Source organism: Apodemus sylvaticus, chromosome 10, assembly GCF_947179515.1.
Source record: "Apodemus sylvaticus chromosome 10, mApoSyl1.1, whole genome shotgun sequence".
NCBI lineage: Eukaryota > Metazoa > Chordata > Mammalia > Rodentia > Muridae > Apodemus > Apodemus sylvaticus.
The window spans coordinates 24,990,931-25,012,340 of NC_067481.1; the positions used below are offsets into that span (position 1 = coordinate 24,990,931).

At 50.0% G+C, this 21,410-nt stretch overlaps 1 protein-coding gene across 1 annotated transcript; it reads right to left on the reverse strand.

Annotated features, from left to right (window-relative positions):
• Window positions 1–4,966: 4,966 nt before the first annotated feature.
• On the reverse strand, window positions 4,967–5,422 carry LOC127694204 (guanine nucleotide-binding protein G(I)/G(S)/G(O) subunit gamma-5-like). Its single transcript, XM_052195680.1, has one exon. It carries the CDS (start codon window positions 5,402–5,404, stop codon window positions 5,198–5,200), a length of 207 nt encoding a protein of 68 aa, XP_052051640.1. The 5' UTR covers window positions 5,405–5,422; the 3' UTR covers window positions 4,967–5,197.
• Window positions 5,423–21,410: the final 15,988 nt, after the last annotated feature.

Below are 21,410 nucleotides of genomic sequence, written 5' to 3' on the forward strand. Positions count from 1 at the left end.
TGATGGAGTTCTGTGAGTCTGTAATTCCAGCACTCCTGTAGCTGGGTGGGTGGTGAAGACAGGGGACTAGGCCAGAAGCTGGGGGGAGTGGGGGGCCCTACATCTGGAGCACAGAAACACTGACAGAAGCAAAATCGACCCTGCCTTACCAAGGTGTGGAAGGGAGAGAGACTCCTTTGACCTCCATACAAGGTGTGGCATGTACATGCCTACACTTTCACAATAAAAATATAATGAGAAAGAAGATAAGGTAGAGTGGTTTGTGCCTGTATCTCAAGACAAAAGATGCAGAGGCAGGAGGCTTGCTGTAAGTACCCAGCCAGATTGATAGCAAGGGACTGTCGCAGAGCAGGGAAGCCTGTTGGTCCATTTGACTCATTTTACACTCACTTTACATGCCTTTTACAATGGGGAAAGAAAAAGTGAGGCCTACGGGCTCAGGTTGGAGATGAAAAGGCTCTTGGGTTTGAGGTCAGCCTTGGCTATACTGTGACACTGATTTAGCAAGCCAAGAAAAAAAGAATACACACACTCAAAGATGTCCCAAACCACCAGGTGGTCAGGGGGGGATTGCTAATATGTCTGGAGAGAAATCTTGACTATATAGACATCAGTTGTAGGCCCTGCTCCCCTCCGCCATCTGTAATATTCTACCACCATTGGCTCCTGCAGCATTATTAGCCCTACGAATGTGACCACCGATCTCTCCGGTTCTTCAAGCACCTGCCCTGCCCTCTGTCTAAAGCTCTGTTGCATTGTGGCATCCAGTCTAGCATCTTTGGATTCCTTCCCCTGATCACAGCAAGATGCCTTCCTTCCCCTGATCACAGCAAGATGCCACTGGCAGAACTGAGTACAGTACAGTGGAGTGGAAGTGGCTTGGGATAGTTCTCACGTGATGGTCCCTGGTGTTTGGTTTTGGGTTTTGAGTTGAATCTGAGGTCTAACTGGCTCTTAGGAGTAAAGGAGCATCATCTCTCCCCCCAGTATTTGACATATTAAACCGCTCTGCTTAGTGTTTTAGAAATGCATTTGACTGCCCCTGCTCCCACCCTGACAGCCTTTCTGGATGAGAAGGTATCCCCTGGTTTGTTTTTATGAATTTCTGATGAGGTTTCTATGCCTACTAGGTTGATAGAGCAGACATGTAAGTCAGAAGTGGCGTGTTAAGCATTTCCCAGGGAATGGTGATGAGTAACTTACGATGCTTTGTTTAGGGTGTTCTATACTGTGTGGAATGTTTGCTGTCCTATGGGCCTCTGACATCCAGTCTGGACTGCGTAGCTGTGGGCCACCGAAGTCTATTTGATATTTTCAGTTGTCTTCTAGAATGTTTGAAACATGCCTTGACTTGACACTATAGGGGCATAAGAGAGTTGTCACTGAAGAGAGTGACACCCTGCCTGTCCATGGGCAGCCTGGTAGGTGACAGCATTGAGACGTGGAAGCCTTCCTAGATCATGCCTGATCTTGGGCTGTTGAGATGGCTCAGCAGGTAAAGACTGTTATCTCCTGGGATCCATGTGCATGCATGCGTTATAGTAAGGGATTATTTGAAACCAAGGCTGATTGCGCTAAAGTCAGGCAGCTCACCAGTGAGAGGGCAGACAGGGAGTGAGCCCCGCTGAGCCTTTTCTGAATTGTACAGGTGGATTTCTGTGCTGTGGTTTCTGCTGACAGACCAGAGGCTAAGCCCAGCCTTCTCAGAGAAGAGCTAGTGTGTTTGCTTGGAGGTCTTAAAGCAGAAACTCTTACGTGACCTGCAAACGGGAAGCGTAAGTCAGAGGGATGAGGGAGAGGAGGGGTCTCAAACCTCCTCACCGGTTTTCTTTTTTAATTTTAAGTCTGCATCAGAAGATGTGGAAGGCAGTGTTATCAATAGGACATGATTAGCCCTGCTGGTTTAAGAATAAAATTTGGCTGTAAACATTGTATCCAAATGTCCTGACTTCACATCTTCATTCTCCAGCAAAAAAAATAAGTAAATAAATAAAATAAAAAAATATATATGCTATTTAAGCACCGGATGCTGTAACCCTGCCTTCTTTTACCTGCTGGAAACTCCCGCAGGAGGCGGGCAAGTTCTTATGTGAAGGGCTTCTGGAGCTTCCCACCTGAGCCTAGTCTACCTGTTGGGCGCTTTGATTTCTCGGCACACCATTTCTGCATCCCTGGAGACTTTTGGTTGTTTATTATCTTCTCGATTAAATCTGAATGAATCTTGGGAGTTCAAGAAAGTTATGTGCAATATTTGAGAGGGGAAAGCTTTTGTTGTACAAGCCAGGCGTGGAAGGTTGGAGAGCATCCACCTGCGATTCTTTGGTCTCTGCCACGTGAGTGTGTGGTCTAAGGCTTTGTGGGGTCAAGTTTACAAAAGTGTCGGTACTTCTCAGCTAGAGTGACCTGAAGAAGAACAAGAACCATGAGGAAGCAGGGACCTAGTGATGCTTCCCAATGTGTGGTCACCCGGCGTTGGCATGGAGAGACGTGACAGCCAAGGCTCCCGGGAGGATGCTTTCCCTCTGGAAGAGCGTCTGCCCTGGGCTCATACAACTGTTCCTTCCCATGTGACACATTGGCTGGGTTTTTATTCATGGCATCAACTCATGCCCTTTTGGTGGCAAGAAGGGCTTCCTGGCTTTTTGGGGATCGTGTTAGTCCCAGACAAGAGTGCGGACAGCAGTCCTCCCTGCAAAAGGTGGTGGTAGGCAGGGGTCGTCCACTGGGTCCCAGGAGATCTCTGAAGTTGCATCCTTTGCTCTGTTTATCGTGTTAGCTCCGACCTGCCCTGTGTTGCTGCGTATGTGTGCTTCTTCCTGTATCCTAATGTTTCCCTCTCAGCTCCCCAAAACATTCAACCACTCACTGTTTGTAGCACTGGAGAGCAGGGACCTTCTAAAGTCTTGAAAGTGATGTGGCTCCTCAGCCCTTCCTCTCTCCAGAGACAGGAGTGCCCAGGTGCTACAGCAGTAAGAGGAACCTTGCTGTTGCCGTCTGGGTTTACATAGGAAGGCTTGCTCCTTGTAAGGATCACTTCTTACATATTTCTGACGACTGTTAATCTCTAACAAGTGGTGAGCCTGATTCCTGTGACACCAACCCCGACCACCCTCCCTTCCCCCACCACCACACTCTACAAGACACACTGACACACCTAGATCCTGTTGGCGCATCCCAAAATCTTCAGGCCAGCTCTTCCTCCCTGATGTGACCCCAAGAATCAGAGATTATACCCCAAAGGGTGTCTGGAAGAGGCCTGAGCTCTCTCCCCGTTGGTTTTCTACACTCTGCTCACCTCTGCCAGGAGCTGCTTCCAGTTACCGTTTCCTGGGGGTTCTGCTTGTCCTTGTTCACCCACCTTCCAGTGACCCTGAGGGCACAGACCTGTGTGTCCCTGTGGCCTGTGCAGAGCTCAGAGCACTGTGAGGACCACCCCTTCCTGTCAGGCTGCTCAGGGACAAATGGATTGGTACCTGGTGCTGTCTGCAGAACTCAGTCTTCAGTCCTGCACCCCCACCCCGCTGGCTCCCCAAGGGGTGCCAGGGCAGTCACAGGGTGTGACCGCTGTGCCCTCGCTGCTGGGCCTGACCTGGACTTAGCTGTGTGGGGGCTGCTGCTTGCTCATTTTCTCACAGGCCTGCGCCAACACTGGGCCACTCCCCAGGCCACGGACTGTTCCCCAGTGGGGACTTAACACCACCTTCCATTAGCTAAGCGACTGTATGTGCACCTCATACTTCCAGCATCCAAGGATGTGGGGGTGAGGAGGATTGTTTTAAATAAATAAAATCCAAGGAGGCAGTAGACGATTCTTTTTGCTTTAAAATCTTTGGACTAAAGATATGTTTTTATATATATAAATATATAAAGTAAATTGTTATGTAACTATTATTGTTTCCTGTATGTTCTAATTTTGTTTTATGATGTAATTAAAGGAAATAAGCTGTGAAGACTTTTCATTTCCCTGAGGAAACAGCCTGGCTTGAGCTATGATTCCTAAATATGGCTCTTGATTCTGAATGGACTCTGGGGGTCGTCAATGCTCTTTAAATGCTGTTTACCCACTTCACTTAAATACCAACTCAGTAACCTCAGTCAGTCCTCTCCTAGTAACGGCTACTTGATATCCCATCTCCCCAAGACTTGGAGAAACCAGTGACATAGTCTAAGTCCAAGCTACCTTACCTAGGTTCACCCAGAGGACTGGAGAGAGAACTCAGCAGTTAAGGACCAGGGATCGATGGACAGCACCCACGTGGCTTACAACTGCCTGTGACTCCATTCCCAGGGGATCTGATGTCATCTGACCTCCATGGTCACCATGCACATGCCTTGTTATAGATGGTTGTGAGCCACATGTGGTTGCTAGAAACTGAGGTTGTGCAAAAACAGCAAGTGCTCATAACCCCTGAGCTGTCTCTCCAGCTCCCCCTGCCCACCCCACCCCCTCACTCTGTAGTATTGACTGGCCTGGCAGAGGTGGGATAGTTGCTTCCAGTCTGCTTGGGTCTGCCTGGGCTCCGTCCCTGCGGAAGAATCCCTCAGCCTGAGTCCCTGGCTTGCTTTTCCCTTGTCAGGGAAGGGTGGATTCAGGTGCAGCAAGTGCAGAGGTGCATGCACATGCAGGAGTCAGAGTCTCCAGGTTCAGATGAGCAGCACCCCCGACCTTTTTGAGGACTGTTAAATCTCTAACAAGTGGTGAGCCTGATTCCTGTGACGCCAACCCTGACCCCCCTCCCCACAGGCTTCAGATGGCTGTGTCCGCAGACAGCATCTAATGCAGGGATAGTCTGGGGATAGTAATGGCACACAGCTAACACCACTGTAGTCACTGCTTTTATTGGCTTCATCCTGATATCCAGCCTATAGTAAAGGTCTAAGGGACGCACAGAAGTTATTTGTAGCAGGTTCTTGTCACTTTGTTAGAGATGACTAAGAATCAAATTTGCTCATGGCTTTTTTTTTTTTTTTTGTATGCTGCTTTATTGTATGCTACAGCCAGTGTATATAAAATAGTTAAACCTTGTGAAACAGAAATCCATGAAAATTCAGAGAGGTAGATGTTAAGGACTGACAAATAGAAGATTGTGTACTATGGCACGTGTTAAAGAGAAGCTTTTGTACAGAATTCAAACTTAGTTCTCTTGAATATTCACTGGTTCATGAAAAGTGGTTTGAGAAACCTCAAGATATATGACTACAGGAACGAGCAGACTTTCTGGGGTCTGAGGGGGTTTGTACTTGAAGACACTCGGGTCAGCAGAGGGCCATGCTGAGCATTCTGCAGACAGAACTGTTTCAAGTCTGCTGCTGCCTGGGAAACCTTCACGAGGTTGAGCCCGGCCTCCAGCCGGAGCTGCTGTACCACCTTCTTCATGGCGGTGACACTGGAAGAACCCGACATGGCGCTCGGGACAGCTGGGCCGACTCATCAGTCCGAGTAGGGGGCGGCGGGTCGCGGGCAGCTTTTTTTTTTTTTTAATTCAAAGGAGGACATCTTTATTATATGTAAGATTTATTATATTTAAGTACACTGTAGCTGTCTTCAGACACCCCAGAAGAGGGCATCAGATCTCATTACAGATAGTTGTAAGCCATCATGTGGTTGCTGGGATTTGAACTCATGACCTTTGGAAGGGCAGTCAATGTTCTTAACCACTGAGCCATCTCTCCAGCCCCTGCTTATGGCTTTAGGCACAGTGATGCATTCTCTAATCCCAACACTTGAAAGGTGAGGTGCTTGGGATCCTAAGGCTACACAGAAAAATCTCAAAAAAAATCAAGAGGGAGTCAGGCAGTGGTGGTGCATGCCTGTAATCCCAGCACTTGGGAGGAAGAGGCAAGTGGATTTCTTAGTTTGAGGTCAGCCTGGTCTACAGAGTGAGTTCCAGGACAGCCAAGGCTATATAGAGAAACCCTGTCTCCAAAAACAAAAATGAACAAAACAGATTCACAGGACAGGGAAAAGGCAAAGCACTTGTCTAGCACATGAATGGTGCTTGATTCAAAAGACAACACCATTTTAAAGAAATGTTACTTACAGTATCAAAAAACCTTGAGAGCCGGGCAGTGGTGGCACGCCATTAATCCCAGCACTTGGGAGGCAGAGGCAGGTGGATTTCTGAGTTCGAGTCCAGCCTGGTCTACAGAGTGAGTTCCGGAACAGCCAGGGCTACACAGAGAAACCCTGTCTCAACAACAAAAAGAGAGAGAGAAGGAAGGAAGAAAGAAAAGAGAGAAAGAAACCTTGAGGCCTATGAAATCCTAAGTATCTTTTGACATCCCCACCCCAACACACAGACTTTTAAGGGCAGTTTCTTGTTCTGTATTCCAAGCAAGTCTCAGAAATGAAATCCTTGTGACTCAGTCTGCTGACTGCCAGAATTACAGGTGTGTGACTTCTCTTCTTTATGCTGCATAAATTGCAGATGAGGTCTGAATTAGTCATCTGTGGGCCATACAGTCCCTGGGAGCCAGCAGAGGTGTCTGACTGGCTTATCCAATAACTGTCATTGTTAACTTTCTGAAGGAGACAGTGGCTGGGTTTTTAAAAAGGCAAGCTCCGCTCCTCTCCCCTCTCCTCTCCTCTCCCCTCCCCTCCCCCTCCCCTTCCCTCCTCTCTTCTCACTCCCTCCTCTCTCCCTCCTCTCCTCTCTCCTGTCAATCCAGTCAGGGTTTACTTGTCTTCCCGCCCACTTTCTCTAGCCAGAGCCAGTAAGGTTTAAGATTTACCAAGGGAGTGAGTCCAAGCAAAGAAACTCAGAGTGAACCCCATTATTTTGAGCACTGAAACAGAATGCTTTGGCAGATGACTGGGGATATTTCCTGAGGGGGTGAAGATGCCTGCTGCCAGCCCTGCCAACCTGAGTTCCATGGCAGGAAACAACAGATGCATTCGAGTTGTCCTCTGACCTCCGTACATGCCAGCATGTGTGCACTGGACCCACAAAATGTCACTTAAGGTTTTAGTTGAAAAATGTACGAGGCTCCGTGGTACGAAAAATGTGTGTGGCTCCGTGGTAGAGCGTCTCCAAGGCTGTGTTCTGTCTACAGAGGTACAAAGAAAGACTCAGAGGAAGTTATGTATATGGCCTTAATACGTGGAAAGATTGCTCCAGTTCGTTAAAGGCAGGTGCTGATGTGTGTCCTTGTTTGTGTGTGTGCAAAAGCTGGCCTAACGCCCAGCCCTGCCTCACGCCTCAGCACTGGGGACCAGCTGGGTTAGTCCCCAGGTCTCTAGAGCTAGCTTTAAGTTGACCCAAGAGATCCAAATGTTGAGTTGTAGCTGGTGCTTGCTACTTTGTGGGTTCTTTTTCCCACCCTTTATCCCCCCAATACCAACTCCTGTATCTAGAGAAAGAAGGATGGAGAGGAGAGGAGAGAGAGAGCGAGCTCTGAATCTAATTTTGTTTCTCTTTTCGTGGAGCTGGCCTTTGCTGTAGGTTCTCCCCCCCCCCCCCCCCACATTCCACACCCATCAATCTCTACATGGTAGGAAAAGGATGGAGGGAGAGAGAGATCTGGATCTAATTTCTTCTGGTTTCTTCTCTGAGTACTACTAACAATGCAATCAACCTCCTCCCAACAACCAACAACCCCACCTTCTAGCACTTATAAACCCTCTGAAAAATTCCCAGAATATCAAACATCAGCATTGCAGAAGCTATACCTGGCAAACCACACCTCTGCCAGGGGTGAACCACAGTCAGCTACTAGGAGGCTGCTCCACCTGAGATTAAAGCAAAAACATCTTCTCATACTATTTCTGTGGGGTTTTTATTTATTTATCATATGTGTATTGGTGTTTTGCCTGCATGTATTTCTATGTGAAGAGTGTCAGATCTTGTCATTACAGACAGTTGTCAACTGCACCGTGGGTACTGGGAATTGAAACCCAGTCCTCTGGAAAAGCAGCCAATGCCCCCAACTGCTGAGCCATCTCTTCAGCTCCATTTCTGTTGTGTGTTTGTTTAAAGAAACTAAAGTTCCAGAATTCTCACTACATTGAATAGTCTTTTGACTCCAGCACTCTCAGTCAGGCACACTGGAAAGACCTCCCTGTCCCTGTCACCCCCTAGAGGCCAGACACTCCTCCCTTTAAACCTACTCTGTTCTCCAAAAAGCCTCACTGTTCACCCCAGGCTGGCCCTGAGCTCAGATCCCTCTGCCCAGCCTCTCTCATGCCCAGATGTGTGCTGGATTCAGCACAGCCAGAGGGGCATCTTTTCTTTTCTTTTCTTTTCTTTTCTTTTCTTTTCTTTTCTTTTCTTCTTTTCTTTTCCTTTTCTTTTCTTTTCTTTTTCTTTTCTTTCTTTGTTTTTTTTGTTTTTGTTTTTGTTTTTGTTTTTTTTTGAGTCAGGGTTTCTCTATGTTGCCCTGACTGTCCTGGAACTCACTCTATAGACCAGGCTGGACTCGAACTCAGAAGTCTGCCTGCCTCTGCCTCCCAAGTGCTGGGATTATAGGCATGTGCCACCATGCTCGGCAAGAGGCATCTTTCTTTACCACCTCCTTTCTTTACAAAGTAAGATTCCTCATTCCGGCCAGGCAATGGTGGTGCATGTCTTTAATTCCAGCACTTAAAAGGCAGAGGCAGGTGGATTTCTCAGTTCAAGGCCAGCCTGGTCTACAGAGTGAGTTCCAGAACAGCAAGGGCTATACAGGTTTATCTTTCCTGTTCAGGAAGAGTGAAAAGATGTCAGGAAGAGATGTGAGGGAGACATGTATGTCTTTGGAGCCAAATGGAGTCCAAAAGAAAGGAACCTTGGCCTGGACCAGGGAGGGATCAGGTAGCTCTGCCTCCCCTTATACCTGCTTGCTGAGAACACAGTTGGCCCTGGGGCTATAAGTCAGAAAGGTGATGGACCTGAGTGGCTGGAAGGCCCAGGGTTTGATCCTCAACACCAGAAACCAAAAGGATTCTGCTATCACTCTTTTTCTTATTTACTTTTTGAGATTTATTTCTTTTAAATATCAGTAGGCAGACCTGAATGCTAGCAGAGGGCATCACACCCCAGTATTGATGCTTGTGAACTATCATATGGTTGCTGGGAATTGAACTCAGGACCTCTGGAAGAGCAGCCAATGCCCTTAACCGCTGAGCCATCTCTCCAGCCCCTATTAAAGGGTTTTTATACTAAAATCCCAGGACTAGGGAGAAGGAGGCAGGAGGATCAGGTGTTCAAAGCCATTCTTGTCTACAAAGTGAGTTCAAGGTCAGCCTGAGCTACATGAGACTTGGTTGGGGAGGCAGGAGCATGACTCAAGTGGCCTTTTGGGTACCTTCAGGCTCAAATAGCTTATGAAAGACCTGCTAGCCTAGATGGTAAGGGCAGTCCCACGGATCTGGGTAAGGTCCTGGCAGGTGAGCTTCAACAGAGCAGTTCCTACAGAGTCAGAAAGGACCAGGAAAGGGGAGGAGTTTGGGGTTGAGGCCAGGAGGCAGGAGTCACATCCCCTTAGCCTACAGACAGCCCTAACTGGCCCAGACATGGGAGTGAACTGTAGCCCCAAGGTCCACCACTTCTCACAGTATGCCCTTGAAAGAGTTAATTAACATTTCTGGACCCAGTGTGCAGGACATAATGTATGTTATATACATCAGTCCAGGAGAAAGCTACTCACAGTAGTGCCAAGTAGTTCTTGGTCCTCAGTAAAAGTTAGTTGAAGGACACACAGCAAACCACAGGAGAGAAGATTTCTGCATAAGCGCCCACCCTGGGTTGCTTATAGTTCTGGTCCCTACCAGATGCCAGCCCCACCAGGAAAGTTGGCCAGTGTCCCAGGGTAGCTGGGACGCTCATGCAGACAGGGCTTCGTCTCTGAGGTGCAGTCTCTGGGCCCGGAGCATGAAGACCACTGAGGAAGCCCTAGAGGCCCAAGATCAGCAATGACCGACCCGAGGGAAGGAGACTGAAAGCCGCCACGCCACGCCACGCCACGCTACACCACACCACACTGCATCCTGTCAGAAAGGACCCTTGCTTTTGGTATCGACTGTGGCCATACCATATTTGGCCACCAGGAGGCAGAGAGAATCTGTCTGGAGCCTGAGAAGCAGCCTGGAGGCCTTAAGATAGGTTTTGGGGAAACTAGAAAGGGAAGACTAAATTCATCAGGAAGACACCCAGGGATCCAAATGACTCTCTGAAGAACTGGGGACCAGAGTCTCAGGGAGTAGTGTGGCCAGCCAGGTTGCAAGGCACCCCTGAACCCGTCAGGCTTCTGTGCAAACTGTCTCAGGCCTCCCCTATGCCAGCTTCCGGTCTCACACACCAGGAGCTAACGTACATCCTACCTCCCTTCTCTGGGGACAGAAGTTTGCAAGTCAGAGCAGGAGGGCTGAGAGGTAGCTGAGCCCCAAAATAGGCTATAGCTGCAGAAGTTGGGGTGGAGGGCAGATAGCAGGGAGAGCCTGTGCTTCTCAGAGGATGTATGGGGTACACTAAGGGCTTTCAAGAGGATAGGTTAGGTCCCTGTTTGGAAGAAAAGCATTAGCGTGGTCACAGTTTCAGCAGGAAGAGGCAACCTGTTGTAGGTCTAGGGAATCAGGGAAGGATCCAAGTGACCGGAGGCCAGGCCTAGCAGGACACAGTCCTGGCAGCTACAGCCTTCAGGGCCTCCTCAGGCAAGGCCCCTGCCTTGCTCTTGCAGTGAGGACACACCCCTAGGAAGACTGAGTGCCAGACAAGCTGTCTGATATTTGCCTCTTCAGGTCAGGTTTCAATTCCCATGTCAGTCGGCTCCCGTGGGCTCTATGAGAGTGAAAAGGCCTTGGAGGCCCCTGCTTCATTAGCTTAGCTCTCCTTAGGGCTTCTATTGAATGGGCACGGAGAGGACAAGCCCTGGAGACCAACCGTCCCACAGACGCAGGCTGAGGATCTGCACTGAGGCATGACTAGAAGCCACACAGTCAGCAATGCAGAGTGTCAGCCATGGAGAAAGAGGGCCCCAGGATTGTCTGGACCCTGAATGCTGTGATAAGACCACAGCCAAATGCAGATGTTCCACCTGACGGTCCTTGCCCTGGGACTGGAGGTGTCGTTCTCGCGGCATAAAGTGACCCTCTTCTCCACCTTTCTCTCAAGGTGTGAGCTTAAGGCTGTGGAAAAAACACACGGAGGAATTCTTCCGAAGCCGCCTTGTTACCTGCCGTTTAACCCTGCAAGTTTTTTTGTTCACAATCCCTTTCCTCTTTCCTTTACAAACCCCACTGTGGACTAAGCCAAGGCCAGGGCCGCCTGCACTCTAGCCAAGCAAGCACTGAGCTGCATCCTCAGCCTTTGGTGGCGGCTTCTTGTTATTGGGGTCGGGGGTTGGTTTTCATTTTTTGAGACAGGGTTTCTCTGTGTAGCCCCTGGCTGTCCTGAAATTCACTCTGTAGACCAGGCTGGCATCAAACTTAGAGATCCAACTGCCTCTGCCTTCTGAGTGCTGGGATTAAAGGTGTGCACCACCACCTTACTATTTTTTAATAGATTTACTTTTTATGTGTGTATTTTGCCTGTATGTATTTATGGGCATCGTGTGAGTGTCTGGGTTCCTGAAGAATTCGGAAGAGGGCATCAGATCCCCTGGAACTAGATTACAGCTGGTTATGAACCGCCATGTGAGCGCTGGGAACCCAACCTTGATCCTCTCCAAGAGCTGCAAGTGCTATTAACCCCTTCCCTCCAGCCCTAGCCTGCCTCTGCCTCCCAAGTGCTGGGATTAAAGGCATGCGCCACCACGTTTTTGTTTTGTTTTGTTTTTAAGATTTATTTATTTTATTTATGTAAGTACACTGTAGACACACCAGAAGAACTAAGAGGGCATCAGATCCCATTACAGATGGTTGTAAACCACCATGTGGTTGCTGGGAATTGAACTCAGGACCTCTGGAGAGCTCTTAACCACTGGGCCATCTCTCCAGCCCCAGCCCTTAGCTTTTTGGGGTACAGGCCTTGAACTCAGCCTTCCTTATGCTGGGATTACAAGTGTGAGCCTCTACATCCGGCTTCAAGGATTTGGGGAAATAGAAAATTTTGAGACACGATTCTACTCTAGATTAGACTGACCTCAAACTGATGATAATATTTCTACTTCAGTCTCCAAGTGTGCATAGGTTACAGGTGTGCACCAGTATTCCCAGTCTTCAGTGCCGTGTGTGTGTGTGTGTGTGTGTGTGTGTGTGTGTGTGTGTAGAAGTTAAAAAGTCAACCCCATCCGGGTGGTGGTGGCACACGCCTGTAATCCCAGCACTCTTAAGGGTGTGCTCATAGCTGTGGTGTCACCACCCAGCCAAATTATGTGTGTGGTTGTTTTTATAATTTTACTTTGTTATTATTTATATTTTATGTATATGAGTACACTGTTGCTGTCTTCAGACACACCAGAAGAGGGCATGGGATCCCATTACAGATGGTTGTGAACCACCATGTGGTTGCTGGGACTTGAACTCAGGACCTCTGGAAGAACAGTCAGTGCTCTTAACCACTGAGCCATCTCTCCAGCCCCAAACTATGTGTTTTTTTTTTTTTTTTTTTCAAACTGATCAGAAGAGTTTACTGACAAGATAGCATGCAGTGACCCACCACTTAAGGCAAACTATGTGTTTTAAGTTTTTCTTTTTAGTTGTGTGTATATGTGCAGGTATGTTCATGTGAGCTCAGGTACCTAAGAAGGCCAAGAGTATTGGATCCCTTAGAGTTACAGGTGGTTGTGAGCCACCCCACAAGGGTGCTGGGAACAAAAATCTGGCCTTCTGCAAGAACAGGAAGCACTCAACCACTGGGCCATCGCTCCAGCCCTCTAGACCTCCCTCCTTGTTTCCTAAGTCGTCCGCTGCTTTAATATTTAAGGAGTCTGTCCCTGGGTTGAGACTCAGTAAGCACGTAGTTTTCAGCCAAAGAGCTTTCTGGCAGAAGAGCTCTCCTCACTCTGACCTGACTGGCTCCCCCTCTTTTCTTTTGGTGCTGTTCCTCCCTGCCCCACCCCCACCCCCTACTTCTCCTGATCCGGCCTCCAGGTTCACTTGCAGGAACAGGGAGGTCCCCTTGTTTGGGTCTGTGAAATGCCACCATGTGGTCAGGAGGGTGACATATGCTTTGCACCTCTCCCACGGACAGTGGCGCATCTGTGGGCACCTGGTGGCAGGCGAGGGGCCAAGGCTCAGCCCTCCCTCTCCACAGAGATTTGCAAGCCAGGACACAAGAAGGGCCCTCTTCACAGACATCCAGGATAAACTGTCACGCTGGCACAACGCTGCCGCAGGCATCTGTCGAGGAACACCACGTGCGCCAGGCTCTGCAGGTGCAGGACGGAGTGGCCTGAGGGCGCTTGGAAAACACTCTCCATATCTGTAGACTAACATTCCCATTTCTCCTCACAGTGACCCACCCTATGTCTAATATTGAGACTTAGAGCCCCCCCCCCCCCGTATCCATGTTCAGATGTGAGCTGTCACCCTGGGGATGTAACCTGAACCCCCTGAGTGTCCGTGTCCTCTGTGCTACCCTCCCACAATACTGTCCTGCTTCTTCCTCTGAGCCATGCCCCACTCTCGTTCCTGCAACCAATCTTGTGACTGCTCACCTAGCCTAATGGAGAGTAGGCCTCCGAAGGACGGAACTTCCTGTTTCCAAGCCAATCCCTCAATCACAGAACACCGGGTGTGACCGGGATGGCCGCTAACTAGGTCATCTATCAAGGAAAGCAGAGTTTGAGAACAACTCCGTGTCAGCCTATTTGCAAATCTCAGCACTGCTATCGACCGACCAGCTCTGTGTCCTTGACAAAATCCTCAACGTTTCTGGGTTTGTTTCCTTAACAGTTCCCACCCGCCCGCCCATTTCTGAGCTGCAGCAAGGGTCAAATGAAATAATGGACTCCAGAGAGTTCTACTTCACAATGACATCACAGTGGTGACATTGGCTTCCTGCCCAGAGGAACAGTCATACTTCGCCTTTGCCAATTCTAGGGAGGGAGGGGCGGGGGTGCTACGTACAGCAGCTGAGGTCACTGAGGTCATCACCCACCTTGGAATAATAGATGGGCACCTCATAAAACTAACCCGGGAGAGATTAAGTGATCATAAGTCTTCCAGTAACACACCCCTTCAGTCCACCCTGAGCCTCTTTCCAAACTTAAATCTCCTCCCCTCCCCCAGTGCAGCAGCGTCTTCTGTTCAGGAAGGCGAGGGTCTCCTGGTGCTTCATGGGAAGCCAGGTGACTGCACATGCGCACAAAGTAGAGCTCTGGGTTAGGATCTGCGGACAGCTCCTCCTGCTTCAAATAGGGCCTGTGCACCTTCCCACCATCCCTAAGGCTCTCCCTCTCTCTTCCCTGTCCCCTCTCCCCTCTCCCAAAGAACCTGCAGCTTCCTGGAGCACACACACCCCCATAAGCCTTCAGGCACAGAGAACCCTCCCCCTCGCTCCCCTGGCCTCCAGCCCCGCTGTTAACTCAGGGCTGCCTCCCTCCACAACCGCCTTTAGTCCCTGGTTTCGTAACTCCTAGGACTTTTTTAACATCCTGCCATGCCGAACAAATAACCCGGGAGAGTGGGAGATCAGGGTGTTTTGAGACGTCCCAGGGCCTAATAAATTCTAAGAACTAAGAACTAAGGACTGGTTTCCAAAAAAAGTCCAAGAGCAGGAAGTCCGTTCCCTCAGCTTGCGAACGAGGTCTGGAAGACCCAGCTTTCCTTGGGCAAGCCTCTGAGGGGTGCCGCACACGGATCCCCCAGACTGGATCACAGGTTTTCTACCAAGACAACATCTGTAAAAGAGAGGGTAGGACTGGACCACTGTACGGCCTTCTAGCCTTTATGCACTAGCAGACCCACAAGACGGCGAGGCAAGGCTTCTCGTTGGCTGAATACTCACAGCTCTTGGAGACTGAGGACCCGCAGGGATATCCCAAGTCGGTGTCTTCATGGCTAATCATTGACTGCGAGGGGAGATGGTCTCCCACAATCCTAGTGGTCTCCCAGAGGCCCAAGGAGCGAAGGATACCTACTTAGCCCCAAATCGACATGTCATACAGAGTTCTGAACATCCTTGGCTTTGGGATCCTCACATGTGGGGCCCACAGGAACAAGTAGATATAGAATCACAGGAACCCCAAAAGGACCTTCAAACCTCAATGTCCCTTCTCTTTATGGGGCCACACACACAGGCCATGTGCTAGCAGGACACCTGTACTTTCTCCGAGGGTACCTGACTGAAGATTAGAATTTACAGAGCACAGCCCAGGGAGTGCCACTCAGGGGTGGGGACTTCCTCAGGGTGGTCTCTTTGCCTCTGTCCTGCCCTGCCTTGGGGTATGGAGCCCCTGAGGTTTTGGACAAACAACCTGTCTGGGAAAGGGTTCTCTTTCTCACATTAAGCCTGTTGTTCTTATATACAGACAGCTCGCCCTTGCTGGCCTCAGCCTGCCTCTACACACTCTGCCCACCTCTGCCGCCTCCCACATCTCTATTTACCTCTGATCACATAGCCTGTCCTACATGACCCAGCCACTAAGTCTTTTTCTTCTTCTTCTTCTTCTTCTTCTTCTTCTTCTTCTTCTTCTTCTTCTTCTTCTTCTTCTTCTTCTTCTTCTTCTTCTTCTTCTTTTTTTTTTTTTTGGTTTTTCGAGACAGGGTTTCTCTGTGTAGCCCTGGCTGTCCTGGAACTCACTCTGTAGACCAGGCCAGCCTCGAACTCAGAAATCTGCCTGCCTCTGCCTCCCAAGTGCTGGTATTAAAGATGTGCACCACCACGGCCCAGCCCCAGCCACTAAGTCTTAGCACAGGAAACAGAAATGGGATCATCTTCCCTGGCCAGGTTGTCTCCATCTCTGGGTACCTGGACCCTCGGTAGAGCCCAGCTTTCTTCTTCCATAAGGCTGAAAAAAAAAAAAAATGAAGGAGCAGCCAGGCTGGAGAAATGGCTCAGCGGTTAAGAGCACTGACTGCTCTTCCAGAGGTCCAGAGTTCAATTCCCAGCAACCACATGGCGGCTCACAACCATCTGTAATGGGATCTGATATTCTGAAGACAATGACAGTATACTCATATATGTACAAAAGAGGGAGCCTCCATGAGGGAGTATATATATACTCTCTCGTGGCTGAAATATATATATATTCAGGGATCCTGAAGGAGTCTGTAAGTCAGCCCAAATCTTCCCCCAGCAGGAAGGCACCTTGAGCCTCTAAGGGCAGAGCCAGTTGGATTACTGGTTTGCTCCCCTACAGGGCTTTGTCCTTACCTGGGTAGCTGCAAGATGGGCAACCAGGGAGAGGCTGGAAGAGGGCAAGCGCTGGCACCTTCCAGGATAGCACCGGGGGCAGGCAGGTGAGTGGGGCCCAATCCAGGGATGCTTCTTGCTTGCTTGCTTGCTTGCTTGCTTGCTTGCTTGCTTGCTTTGTTTTAGGCAGGGTTTCCCTGGGTAGCCCAGGCTGGCCTCAAACTTACAAAAATCCTCCTTGTCTCCCTATAAGGCATGTGCTCCAGGGCTCCTGTCCTCCCCTCAGCCCTTTCAGGGTCTCTGATCGTTCCCCAGCCTTAGCCTTTGTTGAGACAGGTAGAGCTGGCCTGGTGGTGACCCCACCTCAGTCTTCTGGCATGTGCCCTGGTCTGGGCCCAGGGAAGGAGCTCTGCCCCATCATCAGACCTGAGAAGCCCTGGGAAGGAAGACGGAGGCCTCATAAGGCAAGGCTACCCAGACTCGCCTGTCCCCACTTCTGAACATAGTTCCTCATGTGTCCAGTGGGACAGGGCCTCTTCTTCCTCCTTGGGGTCAGTGAGGATTATAGGAAAACTTTTTCTTTAAGATTTTATTTATTGTTATATCTACACTGTAGCTGTCTTCAGATGCACCAAAAGAAGGCATCTCATTACAGATAGTTGTGAGCCACCATATGGTTGCTGGGATTTGAACTTAGGACCTTCAGAAGAGCAGTTAGTGCTCTTACCCGCTGAGCCATTTCTCCAGTCCCTATAGGAAAACGTCTGAGGTTCCAAGATTTAAGTTCCCAGGTGACAGGGGACCCCTTCAAGAACCCTTATATAAGCCAGACATAGTGCATTCCTGCAGTACCAGTTCTAAGAAGGCAGAGGCCAGAAGACCTGCTGTAGGTTAGAGCCACCCTGGTCTACACAGCAAGAAGTTTCAGGGCTATATGGTGAAAACCTGTCTCAAAAAAAAAAAAAAAACAGTTAAAAACAGAGTTAGGTACAGCGGCACCTGTATCCCAGCTCCTCAGGGGGCTGATGAGGGGGGCAGTGTAAATTCATGCTCTGTGTGGGTTACATAGTGAGTCTAATGCCAGCCTGGGTAACTTAACATGACGCTGTGTTAAAATAACAACTGGGGCCAGTGAGAGGGCTCAGCAGGCAGAGGTGCTTGCTGCCAAACCTGACAACGGAGTTTTTTCTTCATCTCAGGTGAGAAGGAACTCCTACAGGCTGTCCTCGGACTTACACACACAGGCCATTTCACACGAGAGAGGAGAGAGAGAGAGAGAGAGAGAGAGAGAGAGAGAGAGAGAGAGAGAGAGAGAGAGAGTTCAAATCCTGGCAACCACATGGTGGCTCACAGTCATCTGTAATAAGATCTGATGCTCTCCTCTGGTGTGTCTGAAGACAGCAACAGTGTACTCACATACATAAAATAAATAAAACTCTGAGAGAAACAGAGACAGAGAGAGAAAAAGGAAGGAAGGAGGAAGATAGGGTGAGGTTGTATGTATGTGTTGTGTTGACTCAGGAGGTGAAGGCAGAAGTTCAAGGCTAGCCTCTGCTACGTAGCAACAACACCCTCTTCCAAATATCCGTTTGTGTTTGTGTGTATGTGTATTTCTCCAGCAAAGGGTCTTCCTCCGTCGTTGCTCTTCAGAACCTTCAGACTGTTTTTCAAACCTTCTGTCTCATGGAGCAGATGCCTTTTTCCCTCCTTCCCCCCCACCCCCACCCCAAGATGGGGGAAGACAAGGCTGGAGACGGAAGCTAAGCAGCTCGAGGTCACGAGGTCACATGGCTAGGAGGAACCAGGATTTGAGTTACAGCGCCTGCTCCTAGTCCCTTCCCTATGCCCAACTCTGCCAGACGATTACAAGCGGGGCTGAAGCCAGTCCCAGGCACTGTGCCAACCTGGAAAGCCAGCATGAGGAAGTGTTTCTCCTGTACTCACAGGCTCACTCACACTTATCCGCTCCCTCCCTCCCTCTCACATTCACTCCCCTGGTCATTCATTCATTCAAAAATCCAGAAAGAACAGTAAGACTCAGTACTGGCAACCCCTGGGGAACCCGCCAAGTATCAGCCTGTCTAGCTGCAAAATGGGGATAAAATATTTGTATTTTGCTCCTGGACTGTGAGCCCTGGTGGCGGTGGCTGCGGTGGTGGAGGCTGTGGTGTGTGATACAAGACAGTGAGTGGGAACCACATTTGCACAGCTTTCTAGTGTCTGGATTGGGGCTACTTTGACTGGAGTTCCCTTGGGCCTGAAACTGGCAATGGGCATCCTGGGTGGTACCTGGGAAGGCGGGGCATTACAGGAGGGCCAGGGCAGGCAGGAGCCCTGAAAGTGTCAGCTTATATCTTCTTGTAAGACGCCCAGACCCGGTAGATATTTTCAACCTATCAGTAAGGTAGGACAGTCAAGGAAACGTATTCATCTTGTCCAAGATGGTAAGCTAACGACCACAGGATTCTTTCCTTATTTATTTATTTGTGTGTGTGTGTGTGTGTGTGTGTGTGTGTGTGTGTGTGTATGTGTGTGTGTGTGTGTTTAAATAGGTGTCTCACTGCATAGCCTGGCTGGTCTGGAACTCTCTGTAGACCAGGCTGCCTCTGATCCCCAGAGCACCACCTGCCTCTGCTTCCTCTGTGTCACCACACCAGGGAGCTGACTGTTCATGACCATGGTCACCCAGCAGTTTCAACACCATTGTTTTCACGGGGCTGTGGAAACTGCTGGGGACCACAGTCACACGGAGCCATCAGTAGCCCAGGCTGACCTAGAGCTTGCTCTGTAGATCTGCCTTTTTGTCTTTGTTTTATGTGCTTCCTTCCCCCTAGATAGGGTTTCTCTGTGTAGCCCAGGCTGGCCTGGAACTTACTCTGTAGACCAAGTTGGCCTTGAACTCAGAGATCTGCCTGCCTCTACTATCTTTTTTTTTTTTTAAGATGGTAAACCAGCAGGGATATCCTTGGCTCTAGGTAGTAAGTTTGGGAAACCCCTTCATAGGAAGCCAATTAATCCCAGTACTCATTTGCAAGACAGAGACAGGATTGCTTTGAGCTGGAGGCCAGCCTGAACTGCATAAGGCCCCACTGAGAGCTGGAAGGTCAGGGAAGAAGTCCTCCCATGGGAAAGGCAGCTTCCTGGCTCGTAGTTGGAGCTCTTGCCCTCACTCAGCCTTCCATCCCCTTCCTCACCAGCGGTTTCCTCAAGCAGCCATTCTGTTTCATACCTGTGCCTTTGTCTAGGATGCTCCCTATATCTAGAACGTTCTGGTCTCACCTGCCTTCTGATGCCCTAATGGCCTCTTTGAGCCTGGCTCTGGTTGCCCCAGTGGGCCAAAGAGGCCGCTATCATGGTGTTTGCTGGCTCAGGGTCTACAGGAGAGCAGCCCTGATACAAGCACCGGCCTGCCCGATACCACTGCCTCTCCATTTGGTAGCTAGGACCTCCTAGCTTGGCCATCCAGCGCAGCTCGAGTGTGGCGTGAGCCCCAAGCCTCTAGCACCGGGATGCTGCAGCCATATCTGGAACCCTTCCCACGGAGGCAGCTTAGGGGGGAGCCACATCTCTGTCCCAACATCTCTGCATCATGATGCTCACACTTCTCCCCCACAGTTGGCTGGAGGCACCCTCACCTCTCACACACAGCCTGTCTGCACCCACACACCCTCCTCCTCTCTCGGACACTCGGAGTGAGGGCCCCGGCCAACACCTCCTCTTCAGCACAAGATCATGCGCACAGTGCTCATGACTCCCAAATTCTAGCCCCTAACCCTCCCCTCTCGTATAGGACTCCACTCCTTCCCTCCCTCCCTCCCCCCCCAAACTGATGACATTGCTGTTACCTTGGTAACAGATGCTTTGTGGGTGGGCAGGAGAAATGGAGAAAGAAGGCTGTGCTTCAAGACACTCTCAGAAGCATACAGAGCCAGGGTGCCATCCCAGCACAGGGCCAGGGGAGGGCCTGTTAGGACAATGACCCCACCCCACTGCATGTGCCACAGCCTGTAGCCCTAGCCTCAGGAGAAAAGAAACAGCAGGAGACATCTCTGGGAGAGAGGGGCTGCTTCATAGAGAAGGGAACTTCCCCACCTCCATGTCCCCTCACACGGAACATGTCTCCTGGGGTTATGGCTAGTGTGGGGGCAGCAGGGAGGAGGGTGGGAGGGACTGCACACTGGAGTTCATGTTGTTCCCTTCAGGATGCCTGGGGCGCATGGGGCCCAGAGACAGCTCCCTCACACTGGGTTAGGAACAGTGCCACAGGCAGTAGGAAGGCAGTTCTGAGCCAACGTCCTGAGTGCCAGAGGCTGGTGGCAGCAGGGGCTGGCAGGGGCCCTCCTCCAGCCCCTGGGGACCTGGCTGTCCCAGATGCCACAGCCGGGAAGTGTGTCAGGTGCTTGCGTAAGAGCCTTCTGTGTTTCCATAAAATCATAATTACCGCTGCCTGCCATGGGCCTTAATCATGACAGTGGTATCTGCCCCTGAGGTCCCAAGCCAGCTGGTGGGGAAGGTAGAGGAGATTGGGGTGAGGCTGAGGGACACTATCCCCCCCCCCCCCCCCCGAAGTGCGAGCTTAGACTTCTCCCATCCAAAAAGCCCTAGGGAAAGCCCAGATGATCCTGTTGTCACCTGAGCTGTTTTTGGCCACAAGGTTCAGAGGCCCCTGGGTGGGAGCTTCCTTAGGGAAGGAGAAGGATTCTTCATATCAAGAAGTTTCAGCCGGGCACACCTTTAATCCCAGCACTTGGGAGGCAGAGGCAGGCAGATTTCTGAGTTCAAGGCCAGCCTGGTCTACAAAGTGAGTTCCAGGACAGCCAGGGCTACACAGAGAAACCCTGTCTCGAAATAAAAAAAAAAAAGAAGAAGTTTCAAACAATGAAAATCTGAAAATAGAGGCAAGACAACTATCAGGTGTTATCTTCCCCAGTGTTCCTTAGTCAATTAATTTGTTCGTTTGTTGATTTTTGTTTGTTTGTTGGGTTTTTATTGCTTGTTGTTGTTTCAAGACAGGGTGTCTCTGAGTAGCCCTGGCTGTCTTGGAACTTACATGCTGTAGACCAGGCTGGCCTCCAACTCAGAGATCTGCCTGCCTCTGCCTCCGAAGTGCTGGGGATTAAACTGTGTTCCACCACATCTGGCTGTTGTCCGGCGCATCTTAGTCTTGCAAGAATCTAGGATTGTCTGAGAGCAGCTGGG

Coding starts and splice junctions, on each gene's coding strand:
- LOC127694204 (XM_052195680.1), bottom strand. CDS start 5,404: ATGTCGGGTTCTTCCAGTGTCACCGCCATGAAGAAGGTGGTACAGCAG.